General features: G+C 40.5%; 1 protein-coding gene across 2 annotated transcripts in view; it reads left to right on the top strand.

Annotated features, from left to right (window-relative positions):
* Positions 1-316: 316 nt before the first annotated feature.
* rpa1 (replication protein A1) overlaps positions 317-21955 on the top strand; it is a 29065-nt gene continuing 7426 nt past the window's right edge. Inside the window, exons 1-14 of one of the 2 annotated variants that reach the window (XM_073485877.1) lie at positions 317-448; positions 842-889; positions 1157-1235; positions 2171-2279; positions 2417-2505; positions 2690-2764; positions 3973-4090; positions 5335-5437; positions 5562-5630; positions 5945-6137; positions 8514-8650; positions 9952-10100; positions 17940-18069; positions 21464-21640. In XM_073485877.1, the coding sequence (XP_073341978.1) occupies positions 419-448; positions 842-889; positions 1157-1235; positions 2171-2279; positions 2417-2505; positions 2690-2764; positions 3973-4090; positions 5335-5437; positions 5562-5630; positions 5945-6137; positions 8514-8650; positions 9952-10100; positions 17940-18069; positions 21464-21640 (1506 nt within the window). In that variant the 5' untranslated portion in view covers positions 317-418. The remainder of the gene's footprint in view (positions 449-841; positions 890-1156; positions 1236-2170; positions 2280-2416; positions 2506-2689; positions 2765-3972; positions 4091-5334; positions 5438-5561; positions 5631-5944; positions 6138-8513; positions 8651-9951; positions 10101-17939; positions 18070-21463; positions 21641-21955) is intronic. The other variant, XM_073485886.1, reaches the window with a different exon arrangement.

Genomic DNA, 21955 nt, shown 5'->3' on the forward strand with positions numbered 1-21955 from the left:
TAGTATAGTATAATTTCAAAACTCATTAAAAAAAACAGCTATCCAAAGTTTTGTTTACATGCTTTCAAACAATAGTTGTCGTGGAGTACGAAGTCTTCTATTTTCCTATTTTCACGAACGCAACGTAGTGAGCGCCTGACGTCACGATAATGTTTGGCGCTTACCTTCCTGTAACTGCTCCCCGGTCAGTTTGTTCGCGTTTGAGTGTCGCGTACCGACAAACTACAAACTGAACTCAGATCAGTGAGCGGAAACGGAAACCGGAGCAACGCAGACGGCGCTTGGCGCGTTTGTCCAAGCTGTTGGCGGCAACTGCACAATTCAGCGAGTGTTGTCAGTGTCAGACGTATCGAGTTGACTGTCCGGCTAAAACTTCAGCAAAGTCGCGTTTTTGTCGCTAATTCACCTCCTCGCAGACATGACGAAGCTTACAGAGGGCGCGATAGAGGTAAGGGTTCAAATAATGAGCTAAAACATGATTTTTGAAAACGAAAAACTGCCGCAGTTGAAGATGAATCGGTGCACTATGAAGTGCAGTCTTTGTTCAGCTGCTGTTAGCAAGCAGCACTCGTTTGTTTTCCCACTGAAAGTCCAACAAACAGCGGGTTTGTCAGCGCTAGCTTAATGTTACATTAGCAATACTGTTAACGTTCGCATCTTTGGAAAATAGCGACGTCAGCTAGCGTACACACCGCCGAAGTTGAGCTCTCGAGGCGACATTAGATGCGATAGTTGAGTTATCTTTGTGCAGATACAACATTTCCAAATGTTTTCAGGTTGAAACACCGTGTCAATTATCGTCAACAAGTGGTTTAAGCTAACCAACGGTTTGTGTTTACAGGCTCTATCAAATGGCACCGGTGGCAACGACGTGGTGCTGCAGGTGACGGTGAGTAACAAAAAACAAGGTGTTTCCTTAAAGTTAGTGTTCAGCAACTTTACATCCCTGTTGACAAGAATCAGATTATTCTGCAAACCAAAGCTGCATCCTGCATCTTCAGGGTGGAAAAGTGCATTTAAGATCATATAAGACAGCTCGAACTCAAAATGTTACAATATGTAGAAGTGCACAGCTCACTGAATGAGGAGTTTGTGTAGTGTAATTTACTTGTTTTTATAATATATATTTAACATTTTCACATGTATTACCTTTCAGAATATTCGCAAGATCGACGGAGTAAACGGTCCAGCTCGCTTCCGGGTGATGATGAGTGATGGGCGGCACACTCTGTCCTGTAAGTACATCATCCCTCAAACACAGCTGCCAGATAAATACAGAAAAGCAGATGGGATGTATACAAGAGATTATTGCAAAGTATTATTATTTGTTCTGACTGATGTTTAGGTTTGATTTTATGATTGTTTATGAGCACATAATAAAGGGGTTTACCAGTAATCATACAATTAACCTTCTTAAAAACTGTCCTGAATCTTAAATCTCCGTGTTGATATTATCTCTCTAAAAGGTGAACGTGGCATTTGGATGGGTAGTGCAAGACAGATGTTGACCACTAGTTCTCAAACTTTTTCTGGCATGTCTCCCTTCAGAAACCGAAAAAAGTGAATGCCCCCCACCTAACAATTTTTTGTCAGTCATTAACAATTATAATGGATCAACTAATAAAAAAAAAGGATCCACATTGAATTGTAGTGAAATAAAGGTCAGCATGATAACATCAGAAAACACTTATGTTCTGTTTTATGTTACTTTGTTCCGGTCCGTATCTTTCTCACTTCCCAGTTTGAGAACCAGTGCCCAGGGTTTACCTTTCCGTCCGTGTGATCTGGAAGATTTCAATGTCTTGAACAAATGGGAGAAATTCATGTCAAATATCATCTTTGTTTATTGATCTTTAAAACGGTTCATGGAGACCGCTGATGCTGTGCATCAACAACCAAAAGCGTCTGTATTTGATGACCTATGAATGAGACTCAACAATAGACTTATCTTTCTTCAGAATTACTTACTCTAACTCTAATACAATTCCAATTACGCTTAGAGAGATTTATTGTCACCCGACATTTTGACCAGAGAGATTTAAATGTGTTGGACTTCAACAGATTTTCCTTTTATTATTACTATCAGCTATTAATAGCTGCCATTTCCTTAGTTGAATGAACCAATACTGCCCTGTCTGATTTTCTTGGTCACTCTTCTACACCTTTACAGCCTTCATGCTCTCAACTCAGCTAAATTTCATTGCTGAGGAGAACAAACTGGTCCCGAACTGCATCTGCATGCTGAAGAGGCATGTGACTAATATACTGAAGGATGGACGGTAAGCAGTTTCTCTACACATTTCTTATCTTTATATCCAGACTGTCTGTATAAGTGTGAGCATATTAAGTAATTATTTTCCAAAACTAGACGCATACAAGGCTACTTTCTGCTGTTTACGGTGATGTCTTATTACAGACGGGTGATAATCATTTTGGAAATGGATGTCCTGAAGCCTGCTGAAGATGTAGCTGGAAGAATAGGCGACCCCACTCCTTACACTGAGGGTAAGTCTTCGAAACACATTTCGTCATGTTTGCCGCTTACTGAACATTTAATGTTTGTCTGAAAGCAGTGCTCATTAAATATAATATGGCAGTATGAAATGAGATTGATATTTACATACACACCCATACATGATGGGGCACAGTGTCACTGCAGGCTCAGACTAATCTCAAGTCTTCCTCGCAGGTCAGGGTAAGGGTCCACAGGCAGCGCCAAACCCTGAACCCCGTCTTCCACTGCAGCAGCAAAACAGGAACGAGAGTGAGCACAAGTTTTTATTTTTAACTCTTAAAATGGATGAAAAGGTTCAGAATACAGATGAACGCACTACACAAATAGTTCATAAGTAACCACCAGATGGCAGCATTTCTCTACTGCTTCCTATAATTTGGGTGACCCATAGATTTACAGGCCACAAGTAATTCTGACAGCCCCGCTGAGGAACCTTTTCATATTTTAGCTTTCTCAAGAGTTTTTTTTATCATGTGTTATTGATGCTTATTTTCCACAGCGTCTTCTTTTTCATGTGACTGCTTTGTATCATGTAAATCAAATCAAATCAAATGTATCAAGCCTCTGTTGATGGGTAGCTGTCTCTGCCTCTGCCTGTCAGTCATTACATTTATCTTGTTTGGATGCACAAACAAACAAATACATTGCAACACAGGGTACCTGGAGAGTGCACATTAACCTCCATAAGCAAACAGATAAAAAAAAAAACACTGACAGTTCATGTAAAAGATAAGCGGTGTATCACTGCAGAGCCAACATCTTGGACCGGGAGAGATCCGCAATCCAGCTGTCGGAAGGCTTTTGCTGTCCTCCAGTGTATGTCATAGCAGGTATTCATCCCTCTAATCTGCCATGTGGGAATTGAGGTTGTGGCAAGCACCCTCCTCATCAGCACAGTCATTGTTCATTTCTCTGTATGTGCTGCTTGATCTGGGGGCTTAATTACCAGAAGTGCAGTGGTTGGCAAAGTGGGAGGACTTAAGTGGACACTTTGAACTCTAATCCTCCGCGTGAGACGCACACAAATCAAATGTGCAGCGCTTGTTCAAACGGAAAATCTCAAAGTCAGGCAGCCCGGCTCTCCTGGGGAAGAGCAGCTCCAGTTTGTTATAGCATTTCACACTCTGCCCTGATTCTGTGAAATGTGAATCATCCTTCTCGCCGCAATGCTGGATCACACATCTCCAACAACTCGCTTTGACAAGATTTTTGTTTCCTGCTCTTTCCTTTTTCTCAACTCGAGAGTCAACGGTGGTAGATTTACTTTAAGTCATTAGTTTTTTCTTTGATGAAACTTCCCTCATGAAGTGAGATAATTACAGTGATCAAGCAGTTGCAATCCAAAGAAATTGGATTTTTTGTAATTCGTCTCTGATGAATAATGTATGTGCCTCTCTCTTGACTCCTCTCCATCACTGCTCTTCATGGATCATTTATTTTTCTCCTCATTCCTCCAGCAGTGAACAGAGGTTTCAGTAAAGACTTTGGGAAGAAGGCCCCATCTGCCATGCTCAGTACTCCAGGGGGCAGCTCCAAAGTAGTGCCCATCGCCAGCCTCAACCCCTACCAGTCCAAGTGAGTATGTTTTCCAGGCAGTGGGAAATGTAATGCCAGCTTGGGAATGACTTCCAGGAACAAGAGTATAAAAAAACAATGGCGTCCGCAGCAGTGTGTATAATACTGGCTGTCATGTTTTCAGAGAAACCAAAAAAAAAAGAAAAAGTAAGAATGAACCACTGTGATCTTTCCTGTTTCACAGTTCCACCTTGCAGCACCAACAGCATCGTTCCTTTTTGCTTCCACAGTTGAACAGTACAGGCCTTTCTCACATGTGGATCTGCCAAACACAGGTGTTATTGATAACATTGCTAATGACTGCATTCTGTTGAGGAGTGCCAGTACATGCTGTTAACTTCTTGGCATGCCCTAATGTAACTGAGCCAACTTTAATGTCATTAGCTACACCTGTGCTTTTCTCTCCTACGAGTAATCAAAATTTCCATGAAAAGCCTGTTTCAGAGGAGAGAAATAAATAGCCCTTTTAACACAGAGATCGTGCAATACTGCAGCAATGGAGACCCTGACCCCTTTGTTTATTTACACTGAACCATACAAAGGTGGTGTGTGATTTATTTATATATATATATATATATATATATATATATATATATATATATATATATATATATATATATATATATATATATATATATATATATATATATATAAATAAAAGAAATATATATATATATATATATATATATATATATATATATATATATAAATAAAAGAAATATATATATTTCTTTTTAGATGGCATGCTGGTATCCACAAGCAAAAGAATCAACGTACCTGTTATAAGGCAGTTGAGTAAGGAGGTCCCACACCTAGTTGTCTCCCCACCATGCAAGCATTTTTAGTTGGTGCTTGTCTTCTTTGAGTTGGCTGCTAACTAAAGCTAGCTGCCTTTTTTAAATCTCCCGTTGGTGGGTCACACGCATAACATAACGTTACACCCCTGTCCTGTCCTGTCCCCCCCCCCTTACTACACAGACATCGATTTGGCACTGTTAACTATGTCTGCTGTCGGCTCAAATGCTGAACAACAGGGGCTCATAATGCATGTTCTGCGTTGTCTATACACTTTGCCATTAATCCACAGGACCACTAGAGGGCAGATTATTAAAAGGTTGAGTTGGTGAATGAAGTAATGAATTATGAATGAATACACCTGGATAAAAGATTACATTCTTGGTCCATGAAGGGCTTTAAAAATGAACACTGACCTGAATAACCTCTGACTTATCTCTGTTCGATAGGTGGACCATACGTGCACGTGTAACCAACAAGAGCAGCATCCGCACATGGAGCAACTCTCGTGGTGATGGCAAACTCTTCTCCATGGAGATTGTGGATGAGAGTGTGAGTGTTATTGTGTTCTCACTGTTAATTTTATGTAAATAACCTACAAGATGTGAAGAGATGGAAATCCTGCACTGTCCCTGACCTACTTTAATATTTAACCAAATGTAATGTTTTATTACAGGGAGAGATCCGAGTGACTGGTTTCAACCAAGAGGTGGACAAGTACTTTGACCTTATTGAGGTTGGCAAGGTGAGATGTTCCTCCAGATAATGATACAGTAGTTTGTAATTTTCTGCCAAAACTGTTTTTCACTGTCCTGTTGGAGACGGATTTGGCGGCTGACTGTTCTAGCAACAGCTGCCAGTACTTTGTGAGTTAAAACCACGGAGACTATGAATGAGTCATCTGGCTACACTGTACCCATACAATAAGCGGCTTATGATCATCTGCCAGCCTTTGTTGATACGACTGTCTGAAGTCGTATCTTGTTTGCACCATTCAGTCAGGTGAAATGCTCCCCAGATCTGTGATTAACACCAGGTTCATCCATCTGTACGGGCCAGGTCTACTATGTCTCCAAGGGCTCCCTGAAGATCGCCAACAAGCAGTACACATCAGTGAAGAATGACTATGAGATGACACTCAATGGAGAGACCAGCATCATCCCTTGCGAGGACAGCTGTGATGTTCCCATGGTGCAGTGTGACTTTGTCTCAATCGGTGATCTGGGGAACAGAGACAAAGATGCCATTGTTGGTGAGGATCATTAGTAATACACACAAGCATTTCTGAACCCAACCTGTGTCGTCGAATCAGTTTCTTCTCATGTTTCCAGACTGTATGGAGACAAAACTATTAAACTGGGCTTAAGTCTAAGTACAAACACAAAGACATGACATACTGCCAAGACAGAAAGCCCTACATATAGCCCTGAAAATGTATCTGTAAAAGTTGTGCAGAATCCTCAAACTGGATGTCTTTATTAGAAAATGATTCTCCCGACATTTCGAGTATCTTTTGATTCAGGTTGAAACTGTCAGATTTAAACCCTTGCATAGTTCAACATTGTAAAAAAGTGAACGGCTGGATAAAACATTTAAAAGCGGCCTGTGTAAGATGTTCAATAAACCTCACCTACAGTCCTGACAGGTGAAAATATATAGTGGAGGAATACAAATATTAGATCTGTTCATCCCTTGTTGTCTCTGTAGCAGGCTTGCAGTATGTAGGGATGCATGGTGTGAATGTTTCAGCCGTCACTGATAACATAATTGATCATTTCACAATTATGTATTTTAAAAATAAGTTAATAGCTTGATGATTAATCACACTTGTGGTTTGGAGGCTAAGATGTAGTGCATGAAGATGGATGATTTAATGTTCAGTAGCTCTAATAAGATTTGCTGCGTTAAAACTCATAGACTTTCCCTCCTCTCAGAACCCTTGCAGTATGTGTTGCAAATTGCAGAAGGGTTGTCTTCCTCTGAAACGGTTTTTGGCTGTCTAGTCTAAATTGTGTGGCTCTACCCAGGTGTGGCAGTGGGCCACCATTAGAGCTTTAACTTGTTTGTCTTTTTTTCTCGTTGTCTCTTTCTTCTTCGTCTAATATTGCATTTGTCAAGTAAAAGAAATACATTTTGTCAACCAGTACCAATTAATGGCCACTCATATAAATTTCCGAGTCTCGGGCTGATATACATCTTACATCTCTGGTCCTACTTTAGATTTTTCCTTTTAGTTGTAGCCTCATTTGTTCCTCCCAAACTGCTACACCTCCTAAATAAAGTCATATCTAACGCCCTAAAATATTGTGTACAGTCAGCTAGTCGGCCCGAATTATTAGTTGAGACTTATTGAGAAACTTGCCCTGCCCTACTACACACTGTCATGTCAGTCACTCAGAATCTGGCCCTGTAAACCCTTTCAGGGCAGAGCTTGAAACCCAGTGTGCTCCTATGCTGCATTGTTGTGATGGGATGATCTGTCTAGTATGAGCTGTTTTTTTCAGTTTGAATGGTGGCCACATTTTTCCAACTGATTTTATGAGACATTAACTTTGATGTTGCCGTGATGATGGCAATGATGATGATGATGATATCATGCCGTGATGTATCCTGCGCTCTATACAAATGTACAGAGAGCAGAGGTGTGCAGCACAGTGCACAGAGGAGCCATTACCCATCAAGTACAGGTAGCTTATGTTTGTGTCTTCAATAATTCCTGGTGCGTAAGTGCACATTGCTTTCCCTTTATGGAGGAGTGGAGCCTAAACAGATCCTAATTCTCTCCTGCACAAACCAGCCAGCCATCCTAGGTGGTCCTAACCACACAATAATAAGCTATAGCGGAGGATAGTTTGTAGCGGAAAGTAGAGCCGGATATGCTGGGAGGTTGAGGTAATTACAGTATACGAGCAGAGAGATAAAAGTGGTATTAATAAAACTGGTGACAGTAACAGCCTGTAGTGCAGATTGGCTTTGGGCCCGATGGCAGAGCTGGTGAGAAAATGAACCTGCTGTCACAGGTAAAATGAAGTGATAATAATTAGTCTGCTTGTAATTGTGTTAATGAAGACTGTGGCTTGTACCTCTGTTTGAGTAATTTCTCTCCCACATAGTAGTCGGCATCAAAGTTAAGTTTTGTTCATCATGGTTTAATGCATTTACAAACCCTTAGCTCACTGGGGCTGTGGGTTTATACCTTAGATTATGAGTAATGTTGGCAATGCCACTCTCAATGCTTGATTGCATTAGTCAACACAGTATGCTTCAAGTGCATTGGTGGAAACAATTAAAGCCTGTTTCATGGAGTTTCTCCTACATTATGGATGTTAGTTCCAGGTGCACAGGCCAGTGACCTCACACCTGATGTGAAATTAATGAATCACTTATTTCCCAAGAGCCAATTTGTGCTGGAAACCATGAGACCTAGAGTGACCCTTGGACGTTAACACCACAATCAATATTTATGATATGTATATGTGGGAATAATCTGTTTATCTGGAACGTTAAACTATATGTGGTCTTCTCAAGAATGTCATATGCATGAGTCAATCAGTTCGGGAAGAGAAAAATAGATCCAGTGTCAACTGCTAATGTTTTTTAATGTTCTGATTCATGTTTCCCGTTACAGATGTGATTGGAGTCTGTAAGGGTGTGGACGAAGTGACCCGCCTCACCACTAAGACCAACAGAGAAGTGTCCAAGAGGACACTCAATCTGATGGACATGTCTGGGAAAGTGGTGACCGTCACACTCTGGGGAGAGGACGTGAGTATAGACATTAGATGGAGAATAAAAGATGTAATGCGGTAGTGCAGTCGTTTAAATTGATGGTGAAGAATCAATATCAGCCTTATAATGCCTCAACATGTCACTTGTAACAGTTATGCTATCTTCTCTGAACTCTTGTCTTTTCAAATGTTAATCACCGGCGAACAACCAGTTTTAATAACAGAGAATTTGTGAAACTGTTTCAACCATAAGACCTTTTTTATTCGCCGTCGGAGGGTGATCATTTGCTACAATTACTATGAATAACTGAAGCTAAAGTAGATCACACATTCAGCAGGTGAACACAAAGACGTTAGCACCTGCAATACAAAGAGCCTAAAATAAGTGCTCTCTTTTGTGAAGTTTTGGTTTACTTTTTTGCTGAGACTGTCAGATAGGTGTTTAATGAGAAGGGTTGTTCAACACATTTGCTGATTGCTATTCAGCAGCAGAGTCAGAGACATTTAACAACATGTGCAGTGTTTAATGGAGGTGTATGTGGTTGAAAGCGTCGACTGAATTCCCTGTCACAGGGTGATAAAGTAACTGTCCTCCTGCAGTTGATTTTTACCTGTGGCTCAGAGGGACTGTGCTCAGTTCACCACCATTTCTTTCCTCCTGACAAGAAGCACAGTGTTCCCTGTTTGTTTGTTCGACAGGTAGCCCTTTACCAGAGGGACTAGCTGAGGTACACAAGATGTATAGTTTATAAAGAACAATGGCAATGCAAGAAGCAAGTGTTGGATTTTCCCCTCATCGCTAAGGGCTTTAATGTTGCCCCCCTCCTCCCTTATTGTTTTTTCTCAGTTGGTGTCCTCAGGTTATTATTGAAAGGAGCACTGAAAAGCTATGAAACTGAAAATCAAGTTACCGTGAAATATTTTAAAACAGTCATTTTGGAACTGAAGAAATTAATAATGTGTTTATAGTGCATAGCTTTGGAGGACTGAAACTGCAAATATCAGGAAGAAATAAACAAAGAAAAAGAGGGCTTAATCAATAAATGAATTTGCCATTAAAAGCAGACATTTATGAAGATGTAGAAAGAAAATACAAGTTTGGAAAAATATGGGGGAGGGAAATGCTAAGAGAAAATAACATAATGACTACAGAAATGTATGTCTAAATAATTTTAAAATGAATACATTTGATGGAACAGTAATGGGAAAGTAAATAGGCTATTAATACAAAGGTACAAAAGTACTAACACACCATTATAAATGAAATGAAATCCAAACAAATAAAAGTAACAACAAAGTATTAATGACTGTCTTTCCTTTGTCTCTTGCTTTGTGTAGGCAGAAAAGTTTGATGGCTCTGGACAGCCCATTCTAGCAATTAAGGGGGCGAAACTTTCTGACTTTGGAGGCCGGTCCCTCTCTGCATCCTTCAGCAGCACCGTGATGATCAACCCAGACATCCCTGAGGCATATAAGCTCAGAGGCTGGTAAGTGAACCTGATGCTCATAGATAATGCAGTGGAGAAAATTGCTTATATGTTCTAGCAATTGTAAACCCATGGCCGAGGGCTTTTTTAGCAAGTATGAAACATGGTTTACGTTTAACGGCAAAAGGCTTTCTCGTATCTATTTCCGCCTGTGATGCAAGTATCACTTATCAAACTGAAGTAGTGATAAGATTTAAATGGCAGGTTTCCATTTCCCAAGTTGCAAGAGTGCATGCTCTGATTCTCATTATCAAGATTAGTTTTCCCCCATTAGCCACAATGTGGGGGGTGCCTCAATGAAGCATTACATATAAATGGAAATCATACTTAATCTGTGTAAATGCGTTTTTTACTCCTAATCGCCTTTCCAGATGAAATGAAATCCAGACTAATTTCTGTGTGATTATGTTTTTCTCTTACTGTGTGTGTATGTGTGTGTGTGTGTGTGTGTGTGTGTGTGTGTGTGTGTGTGTGTGTGTGATGGTTCCACATATTCTCATGTTTGTTTTCACTTGAACACATAGGATTATGTGGAAATAAGGCCAGGTATCTTTTCTTTGCTGTGGTGAACTGTGTACATGTAGTCATGCATATTGCATTTATTAGAAGTACAAGAGCCAAATGCAGAGTTGTAGCATAGTGCGTTCACACAATTAAGGCATGTGACTCTATTCCTTGAAGAATTTCAGTTGGATTTTCGAGAGAAACATTTAAGACTCGAGCTTTCATCTTTTCTTCGGGCTCATGTGCCAGTTCCTCGATTCCTTCTTTTCTAAATTATTTCCTCTCCCTGGTGTACAACACGACCAAAAATAAGTATGCTCTGCATGCATGGATTTTGTCAGAGGTTAGGATAAAAGACATTTCTGTTGTCTATTTTTTAACAAAGACATAATCTGGTCAGTGTGTGGTGTTAAGGTTTATAGTGACAGCTGTATGAAGTGGTACAGGTCGCACATGATTGATAGATGATGCAGAGGCCACGTGGATCAAGGCGGGAGTTAATACTCTACCTCACTCCAGCACTGTGGCATACTGATTGATCCATCCTCCTTTATAGATTTTACTTAAACAGGCAGAGTCTGGCCCTCCTCTCTGACATGAAAGCAAATGTCTCCATTTGTGAGTGGAGATCCGGTCGATTCCATCAAACACGTTTCATTTGTTTACCTCCCAGTACAAGTGTCTGCTCTGCACTGAGGAATAAAAGACAATAAACACATTTATTTTGTGACAAGTCTAGTGCTGTCTCCTTTCCCGCCCTGACAAATGTAGCTGTGAGTATTTATACATGATCAGAGAATCTGATCTGCATAATCAGAGCAGTGAAATGTGACTCGACTTTAGAGGTGAGATGGAGGCAAATCACAAAATATGCTAAAATGTGCCTCTTTAATCAGATGTCTTGGCTCATGGTAATTTCTTGATGATAGTTTTAGCTTCAGCCTCTGGCTTCTCTGAATATTTTTAATTTATTTCATTTCTCAGAATACCAACTGCTGCTGTTAGGTTTTCTTTGTTATGGGATTATTTTATATTCACGTTGTGATAAAAAAGTGCTCCATTATCAGGACCACTCCTGGGTCTTCTGCATTCGTTTACCTGAAGACTATTAATTCCTGAGTCACATTTTCACATCCCTGTTGTTGCAAAGGCCTTTTATTCTCCCTGTGCTCGTCCTTCCTGTTTAACGATGGAAGGCTTGTCCAATCACTTCTCACTTGAACAGCCAGATATGACCATCATTAAATTCTTGTATTGGTTTATCCAATGCAAAAGAGCATTTGGCCGATATTGCTTCTCTTTGGACAATGGGTTCCTGCAGGTTTGCAAGCATCCGCTAATGAACAGTTTAAAAGTCACAGATGGAAGGATGCCAGACCTGACTCATTACTCTCGATCCAAGTCGATCCGAGTGAGAACCACCGTGAAGACGAGATCGTTATGCAGCATTTCTGAGAGCTGTCGCCGGCCTCATGCTGAGAAGAGGATGGAGAGAATAGCCTCTTTAGTTATTAATCTTTATTTTAAAGCTGCGTTAGAGATATCTAGTAAGGGAAAGTACGTTTTTAGTGCGTGTATTCATCCAGGCTTCAACTAACTGACAACTGACTAATTATTTTCGATTAATCTGTCAATTATTGTTTATTATTATTATTGTTGTCATGATTATTTTGTTTTTGACAGAACCCAAAGTGACATCTTCAAGTTGCCTCTTTTGTCCAACAAACAGTTAAAAAAGACTCTTCAGACTCTTTACTGTCATAAATTATGACAAAAAAGCAGCAAATCCTTACATTTCAGAGGCTGGAACCAGCAAATGTATGACATTTTCATGGTTGCAATTAATTTTCTGTTGATCAACTAATCGTTGCAGCTCCAGTTTTCGTTGGAAGTCTGCCAGCTGTTGAATATATGTGCATTTTGTTGTGCTGGTGATAAGCTCGGGTCTCAGGATGATACTCCTCTACCGTGTGTCCGTTAGTGATTGTTCCATATGCCAAAATGTGAATTGTGGAAAATGGAACAAGGCAGCAATTCAATTAAACTCTGAATGAATCTTTTAATGGTTATTTTTTTTTATCTTGCACAGAAGCACCCAAAGCTTTTACCTCTCTATCCCTTTACTGTACAGCCAAGCCTGCTGAAACATCATTGTTTTACTCATGTGGAGGCGTCTTAATTTGATTGTGTTTTGGCGCAGACCTTTGGGACTTCCTCAAATGAATAGTCTATCCTTGGTGGGCTGTTGACTCAAATTCATGCAGAGTATTAGTGGTGCTGCTCAGCACTTTCCACTGTGCTTATAAAAAAGAACGCTGCCCCCTGCACTAATTATCTTGATGTTGGATTAATCTGGGGTTTTAGTGTGCCGTTGGTGTGCATGTACTTTATGCCCCAACCAGCTTTTATTGAGATTACTTGACACAAGTTGCCAACTTGACACTAAATCCAAGTTCCTCTTTGTAAACATTTTCATTGAAAAAAGTCTGACTTCACAGTCACACTGTGATCCATCTAACTGTGCACATGCAGTTGTCCATTAGGTGGCAACAGCACATTTAGAGAGACACATTTAGACCTTCTGCCATACTGTCAGGCAGGGTAGTCACTTTTCTGTTAACTACACCTCGTCATGTTTGTTCCCAGAGCTTGATGCTGTCAACCTCAGACATTAACCACCGACTCATTTAGTCACACAAGTCCAAGCTGACATTTTCACTGTCTGTCTTATCTTGACTCCAGTATTTCCTCATGCACAGGATGCATCATATAGCCTGGGCAGTAATTATGTCAGCCAAGAAGCAAACAAGCTTTAACACGGCAGTCTGGTGAACATAATGCCTCATTATATCATTGGCTGTTATTTTACCGAGATGCTTCACTGTGCTGTAATGATTTGGAAAAAAAAATATGGAAGAAATACTAGCTGAATTAGTGGAGCAGAGTTATTAACTGAATTGAGTTGGTAACTGTCTCACTGAAGGTTTAAAACCAAATTTGCATGCTCACCCATATCACAACTGTCAAAGTACCTACTGAATCTGCTCAGTGGCATACAATGCTCTCATTTAATTAACCCTACACTATATTATGTTTTGTTTTTGACAAGACCTCGTTTGACCTTGTTTAGTCAGTACGTATAGAGTAGAACCAGTTATTTCCATTATCAGTCAATCAATCGGAATTTAATCAGCACACATTAGCTTTTCCGATGATGTTATTTTAAAGTGTATACCTCTCATTCATCTAAAATTTTATTTAAAACGATCACTGTCGTTAGTTGGAGACCTAATTTACCTGTTAAAGCAAAATAATGTAGAAATTGGCATTTTGTGTGATTTGGCGGGCCCCTATAGTTTGAGTGTCATAAATTCTAATCTCAGGTCTGTAACAGTTTGTCAGATGTAATGTAGGTGCTAACTACAGACAACTCATTACGTCATAACAATGTTACGTGTTGAAAACTTGTATGTTGAAGTAAACATGTATGTAACACATGTTGTTTTAAGGAAAATGACAGCTTGAGTTTACCCAAAACTAGCAGTTAGCCTGAGATGTCACTGTTGGGTAGAAAGACGATAGCAAAGCAACACAGCAGAAACGGATAGGTTGGACCATCGTATTTAACGTCTATACACGTTACAGCTCAAAATGACAACAGAAATAAACCAATTTGACAATTTCACACATCACAATGCAAATTAACTGCCAGTTTTCTACCCAGAAGTGACTGTTATTTGCACAACATCACTGTGATCCAATACATAGACAGTTTGTTGACTTATACTCTGTTGGAAGCTACAATTTAAAATCATTATAAAAGGTTTACAAAGATAAAAATCTGTTGCCCTTTCTTAGAGGGATTAAAAATTTGTTAAATATGATGTCTTTTATTTATAGAGATATGCTGGGGTCAAGTTTATAACAACAGGTTAGCAGGGAGTTCAGTTTGCCTCCCTGCACTGTTTAAATTCCTTTTTTTGTCAGAAAAATAATGTGGCATGAAAACAACTTGTTCTGTTTTTCTATGATACACTTGTTCTTTCAAGCTTTGTATTGGACAAGCTCATTTAAATTCAACTATTGTGACACACTGAGAGTCTACTGATGCATGCTGAACAGTCCTAGGGTCTATGAATGACATGTAAATATTAAATTGCTGTATTCTTGCACTTTTATTCTACAGTGTTTTCTTAAACAAGTGGTTTTGCAATTGGAGCCTGTGTGATCTGTCTATTATGAGAAGATATAAAAACTCTACGGCGATTCTGCCAGGCCAGAATAAAGGAAAACATGTTTTCAGTCATGTTTGCATTAAAATAAACTTAATGTGGCTTCTTAAGTTACTGGTCGCTCCATGTTGGACCATATGTCACTCACTACTGATGAAGTGGCTAACACCAAGGCACACACAACATGTGGTAATCGTGTTTGTGGCGTGTTTGCCACTCTCAGCCCAGGCATTAGAGTCTTAGCCCGGAGCTGAGAACTCTGCTTACTGAGACTTTCCCATCATCCTCCATCCTGCTTCTTCCTCTGACACCTCTCTGCTCCTGTCCTGTCCTTGCACATTGACACACTGACATTTGACATTTATATGTCATGCACATGCATGTCTGTCTCCAGTGATCCATCTCTGTGTTCCTGCACATAGTTTGACTCTGCTCTGAGCTGGGATGTGCATGCTTTCAGTTGACTGTTGCACATTTCCTGCCAGGTCTAATTTGTCCTCTTTGTGTCTCCTTCATCACGATCACTGTCTGCTGTGCCATTTCTGTTTCCCGTGCTCCTTGCTGTCTCCATGATAGAAACAGTCGCAGCTTGGCAACTAGATTCTGTCACGGTGGCATCTTGTTGAGCCTTTTACAGTCCTTTTGGGGTCTGTCAAATCAGATGTCCAGAGCAGCGTGTAGCACTGTGAAGCCTCACTAGTCTGCAGTCCTACCTTTTTAAAGTGTGATGCATTTTTAATCATCTCAGCTATGTTGTCACTACATCTTCCTCCTCTGCAGAACATCAGTCTCAGGATAGTTGTTGAGCCATGATGGAAAACGGTATCTCCATTTTACCTGATTTGATTTGTCAGAATATCTTTTCACAAGCTCCTAACTGGTCGGTACAATTAAAGCACAGCGGCGCAGGTACACTATTGAGGAATCTGGTGCCACCGTGAAGAATTGCTCACATTTGTCAGTAGGAGTGGGAAATTGGCAGCCTGTGCGTCACCCTGGCCACACTCTGAACCGTTAATGGGGATATTTTCAATTAGTCATGCCTCCAGGAGCAAGGCGTGCTCTTGCTGTATTTACAACCTGACCTCCCCATTGTGCCCCACTCTGCCTTGTGGCCAACAGATTAGTAAGCTCTATTGATCTCTCTGACCATTTTAAACCAATCCTTTTTTTCTCCCCCCTACTGCATTTTACCTCCACCCATCTTTCTTCCCCCTTCTTCCCTGCCTTCCCTCTTCTCCTCCTTCCTATTGTCTTCCCTGAATTACCGAGAACATTGGGCGAAAATGGGTTTCTGATATCACTGTAACAGCCCTGACCCTGGCCAGCTCATCTGTCCCTCTGCTGTTGATTCATTTCACAAGCCTCTCAGCTTGCCTTGCTCTCAGCTAAGCTGTCCCTGCTTTGACAAACACAAATGGATGCTCTGCTTGGGACAAGATTTTTTTTTTGCTAACAGTTAAATGGACAGCCTGCAGCCTGTTGACAGCCATGTGAACAGCAGCGTATTGTCCCTTGCTTTGTTGCAGATGTATTAAAATGAATAAAGCTGCAAAAGTAGACCTCGGCATACCAAGCATGAATCCCTCAAGTAGAAATACAGCTTTCCAAAGTTGATTTTTATCCAGGTAAAATCAGTAATAACTACTAATATAATATATTAAGAGCTGAAAGCTTAACTTGATTAATGACCAAGAATTAATCTGCAGTTTATCATTTAAGAATTTTTAAATTGTTTCTGCTTCGCAAATGTGGATGTTGTCTAATTATCTTTATCGTCTATAGTATTTTAATGTATGGTGTCTCCAACAGTGTACAGATATTTGGAAGCCATTTTCACCATTCAGGTTGGCCTGCCATGTCCCAATCACCATGTGGCAGGCCCCCCCAAAGACTTGTCCACAATTTCATACGATTATTGTCTTTGTATCTCTTTGTTGTTTTTAAATATAGGGATCATGAATTCATAATGGTGGAGGGAAGACCAGATGCACAACGTACCTCTGGAATACATGTTTAGTCTTATTTTTAGAAAACCAGACAGGACAAGAAATCTTATTCTACCATAGAAGTGTGTTTTAGTGTGACTGAAAATACATCTGTCAACTTCAGTGGATGTTATGCACCAAAGGGTATATTCTTTCTATATTCTTTTTATATTCTTTTCTATTCAAGGGTATAAGTGTGTAACACCACTGTTGTGAATACAAATCCCAGGTCTGTAACAATTTGTCGGACGTAATGTAGGTGCTAACTACAAACAAAACTCATTACATCATAACAATGTTATGTGTTGAAAACTTGTCTCTTGAAGTAAACATGTATGTAACACTGTGATCCTACCCTCTCACTGAAGTTACATAGTGCAGAAACAAGTGATAGGGGGGCAGAGTGGCTGAGACAGAGACACCATTCACCCTATTACAAGACACTGTACCATCAAAATGAATTTGAAGCTGTTATTTAAGGTAAAAAAGTTACATAATGTCCCTTTTTAAATAGTCTTTAGATTCTGTCTAAATATTGGCCCAATAGGCAGAATATATCCTTTGGTGCATAACATCCATTGAGTTCCCAGATGTCTTGTCAGTCACAAAAAAAAGGATGTACAAGAAAAATAATATCTTTTTATAGAGTTGAAAAATAATGTTTTTACCTGTCTGGTTTTCCGAGAAAAAACAGATTTAGCAGTTATTCCAGAATCACTTTTTATACGGTTGATGCATGGTGTCCACTACAGTCGACATTTACGTACCTCCTTCAAAATAAGAAATGGGGGAAAAAAAGTTACTGGCATCATTTTTCAGTTGTGTAAGAGTAAAAACATAAAACATAAAAAATAATTACTCTCTGGTTTAATAATTAGTGCATGAAAGGGTTAAACTAAAATCTTGGTTTTGGAGTGCTGGTCGGAGAGAACAAACTTTAAGAAATTGTGACACATTGTTTTTTTGTTTGTTTGTTTTTACTATGTGAGGACTAAACAATGAATCAAGAAAACAATCAACAGATATAACCCTTAGTTACAGCCCTACAGGTATACTTGGTTGACTGCAACTGGGGTCAGATGAGCAGTGACCGGTATCCGTTCTGTTTAACATAGGTATGACAAGGAGGGTCACACCATGGAAGGAGAGTCTGTGACAGAGATGAAAGGTGGCAGCGGCGGTGGAAACACAAACTGGAAGACTCTATCTGACGTTAAGACGGAGCACCTGGGACACGGAGACAAGGTACACACACGTGGTCGGCTTGGCTTTGACGTGCTCAAACATTCAAGATATGGTAACTCGAGACATATTGTTATTCAAGGATGATTCTTTGAAGATATTCAAGGACAAACTGAAAGACTGGTGCTGAATCCCAAGCAACAAAAATGAAAGTGCTCGCAGTCAAGCTGCATTTGTACATGGTGCACACTGCAGGTCTGTAAAGCCTCGCTGCAGTGTAACCTTGTCACTCATAGCTCTGCTTTGCAACGGTACTTTTTAGCGGAGAGTCAGCATGATGAATCTTCATAATCGACTCATAAAATCACTGTAGCACCAGGTTTGTGCACTTAAAAGCAGACCACACAAAGGTTCCCGATCTTCCTCTACTCATTAATCCCCCTGTATTGTCGGTGTCCCCTTACAGTCTTGGTGTATGTTCATGGTGAAAGTCACATTTATCTCTAGTATTGATTACAAAGAGTACGTATGCTCTATTCGTTGCCCTCTGTAATGAAATTACCGCCCTCAGATAAGTAATGTGTTTTTTAATTTCCCTTTTTTTTATATTCATACTGTTGAGGGAAATGGTGCTCGCAGTGCATAAATTGTTCAGACCAGATAATGTGACCTGTGCAGAGATCTTAACTTGTCTAATTTAATATCATTTAACATGCGCTGCACATTAGTAATCATCACAGTATGACGAAAACATCCCATTAAGACCAGCTCAGTTAATAGATGCAAGCGATTATGGGAGGGCACAAAGATTCTGCTCGGCTGTAAAAGACGAGTACAGTGTTGGAGGTGGAGGGCTATACTGTCTATTTGGAAGCTGAAAAAAGACTTGAGAGCTCAGAGCTCAAACAAAAAGAAATGCAATAAAACATGGATTCAATAGGATCAGCAGTCTCAATTAAGTGAAACATATGTTTTGGTAAATAATTTCAGGATTTCTTTGTTTGACCATGACCTGCTTCTGGAGCACTCACAATTCTCTCTTCTACGTCCAGAACTGCAGGATTCCCAGTCACAGATAGTAAATGGCTTATTGTTCCTACATATGCCTCCTGTTATTGTAGCCACTTAAGCGATTTGATCATCCGGAGGTCTACGATGCAGCTCATGCAGCCCCATCTATTTCTTTTCTTTCACACTCGAATCCTGACTGTAAGCAATAGCCCCCCTGTCAGGTGGAGGGCTTCTACTGGCATTAGCTCCCTGCAGTTCAGGAGGAAATGTTTGACCCTGGGCTATCAAGGCTCTTGCTCCTCCTCAGCATGGCGTGTGATGAGACCCGGTACTGACAAAGGAGCTGAGCCGATGCTGTCCTCAACCCCTCCGAGACATCCCATACACAGGGGGCATGGGGGTCAGGCCTCTCAAGACCCCCCTTAACCAAAGTCTGTTGCAATTAATTGTCCCTGTCAAAAAGTCTTTGTGTCACAATCTCAAGTTTCCACATTGCACATTCCCCGTGCCCTCTCTGACAGTAAATGGTCACCCTCCTCTTGTTTGCTTGACACTGCATTTGTAAAGACCTGTGACAGAGGAGAGAAACAGGTTCTTCTGTCCTCTTCCCAGTGTGGCAGCCCCACTCAGTCACACGCTAATTGAGGAGGTATTTAGTTGATTAATTGGACCTCTTTTGGATAAGCAGCAGAGGTTGATGCGTGGGTTGTTTTTGGTAAAATCAAAACAGTAATTATAAAAGCATAGCCAGCGGCGTCTTGTGTTGGAACAGGATGATTTTCTCTTATTTTGCTGCTGTCGCTTACCACGCTCTTAGGGGCTTTTTATTTATCCAAACTGACATGAAATATCAATTGTCCTGTTTAAGAAGTTAATTGGGAACAATTACCCTTTGCGTACAGAAGCAGTGGTTAGTGCTTGGAGAAAACTGAGAGGAAGGAATCGATTTTCTTTGTACTGTAGGGAGAATTCATTGTTCGCCCGCTTAGCAAATGTTAGAAGTGTCGGTAAGATAATGTTTTTTCCACTCAGCAAGGTATCTTTTGACCTTGCACAGAGTTCGAAAAAGCTCTTCTTGACCATGAAAATGGTTCAGAATAGTCAGATCACGGAAATATTTTAAAGGTTAACATACCTGGGCCCTATTTCCCCATGTTTTTGTGCCTAAGTGACTAATGGGGACAGCAATTTTGAGAAATTGGTCCAGTATTGAGCGGTGCCACTGCTGCTAGCAGATAGAAACAGGCTGCAATGTAATATGCCACCTTCAAAGTACCCCCACTTAAAGTGCTTGTTTTCTTCACTGACAGGCTCCGGTTGTTATTCCGAGTGTCTGACAACCTTACGGAAATGATCCCTGTTTATTAAAGAATAAGATCCTTTTTGTTTAACCAGAAACAGCCACTATTGCTTTTGGCCAAAGCCACCAGACTCCATTTGCAGAAAAAAATATTTTATTGTCTTAAAGAGACTTTCAAACTTGACAGAAACAAAGTAGAACTCACCTTGTTATGTTCCAACAATCACCAACTCTGGTTTGGTTGAAAATCACTTGATTCACTGCATTCAATTTGAATATATTCTAGATTCTGCATATATTCTGGATCTACAAGCTGTTTATCTGATGTCTGCCCTTCATCTTGCTCCTCTCTGCATATTTTCACATCTAACATGGTGATATAAGGGTTATATCCAGGTTTGGAAAAACTCTTACTATAGATTTCTGCGGCCGTACTGCATTAATATAGTGGCATTATTGATTGGTTGATGTACTTGAATGCTTTTTGCTCTGCTCCCCAACCCTAAACGGGCACCTTTGGCCTTTATCAAAGCATGCAAGGGCCCAATCTCCTCTCTGTGGTCACAGCTGAGGTTAGTGGTAGAGAAAGACTCTGTCCAAAGCAATCAGCAGTTGGGGTGCAACACCTATCTGTCGTGTGCATTTGGGCCTGCCCTGCACGAGGGAGCCCTTCCAGAGAAGAAGAGGTGATGTGACTCATCTGCAAACATGTCAAAACATTTCGTCTCTTTACAACATATGCAGAGCTTCGTTTTGTGTTCATCTATTTCCGTCCAATGTGAAATTCGTGTCACTTGCTCAGGTGTTTCCTGTGCCAACAAGGAATGTTTCCTGAAGGCAGCTGGTTTCTAAAGTTTGCCTCTCTGCTCAAAAGCAGCAGCTACCTCGCTAGTTTGCATTTGTGTTGGAGCCATTAGGATTCTGGTTGGGAGTGTGACTTGTGCATCTGGCACCCAAATGTTGCTTTCTGACGGTTCACGCACACCACTACATGCTGCGCAAAATGTCATCCTAATGTTAATTTCATGCAGGTTTTATTCCTGGTTCTCAACAGTCAACATGTTTCACATACAAAACACAAAGGTCGTGAGAGAGAGAGAAGACATCTTGTTAGAAGTTTGTTTGTTTGTTTATATTCCCTTATAGGCCGACTACTACACCTGCATTGCTACCATAGTGTACCTGCGCAAGGAAAACTGCCTTTACCAGGCCTGTCCCAGCCAAGACTGCAACAAGAAAGTGGTTGACCAACAGAATGGCATGTTCCGCTGTGAGAAGTGCGATAAAGAATTCCCTAACTTCAAGTACCGCCTCATCCTTTCTGTAAGTAACTTCTGTCTGACACTTTTTCAGTGGTGCCACAGATGCACTCACATAGTCATATATGCTAATGCACATATCTTAAATGGCTGTTCTCCCTGCTTAGTCCTGAGCAGATGCTTCTGCTGCTCCTTCTTATTTTCCTGTCTTTCTGTCTCCCAGGACTCAAACCACTCTCTCCCCTTTTAGACCCACTCCCTATGGCTCAACATTGGCCCAATCTGCTCTTTGCAGTTAAATTTAGAGATGTTTAGAGCACATTTTTTACACTTGATTTTAAATCCGAGCCATGTCGGGTTAATTGCTGCAGCTTTCAAT

This window comes from Pagrus major, chromosome 2, assembly GCF_040436345.1.
Source record: "Pagrus major chromosome 2, Pma_NU_1.0".
In the NCBI taxonomy this organism is placed as follows: domain Eukaryota; kingdom Metazoa; phylum Chordata; class Actinopteri; order Spariformes; family Sparidae; genus Pagrus; species Pagrus major.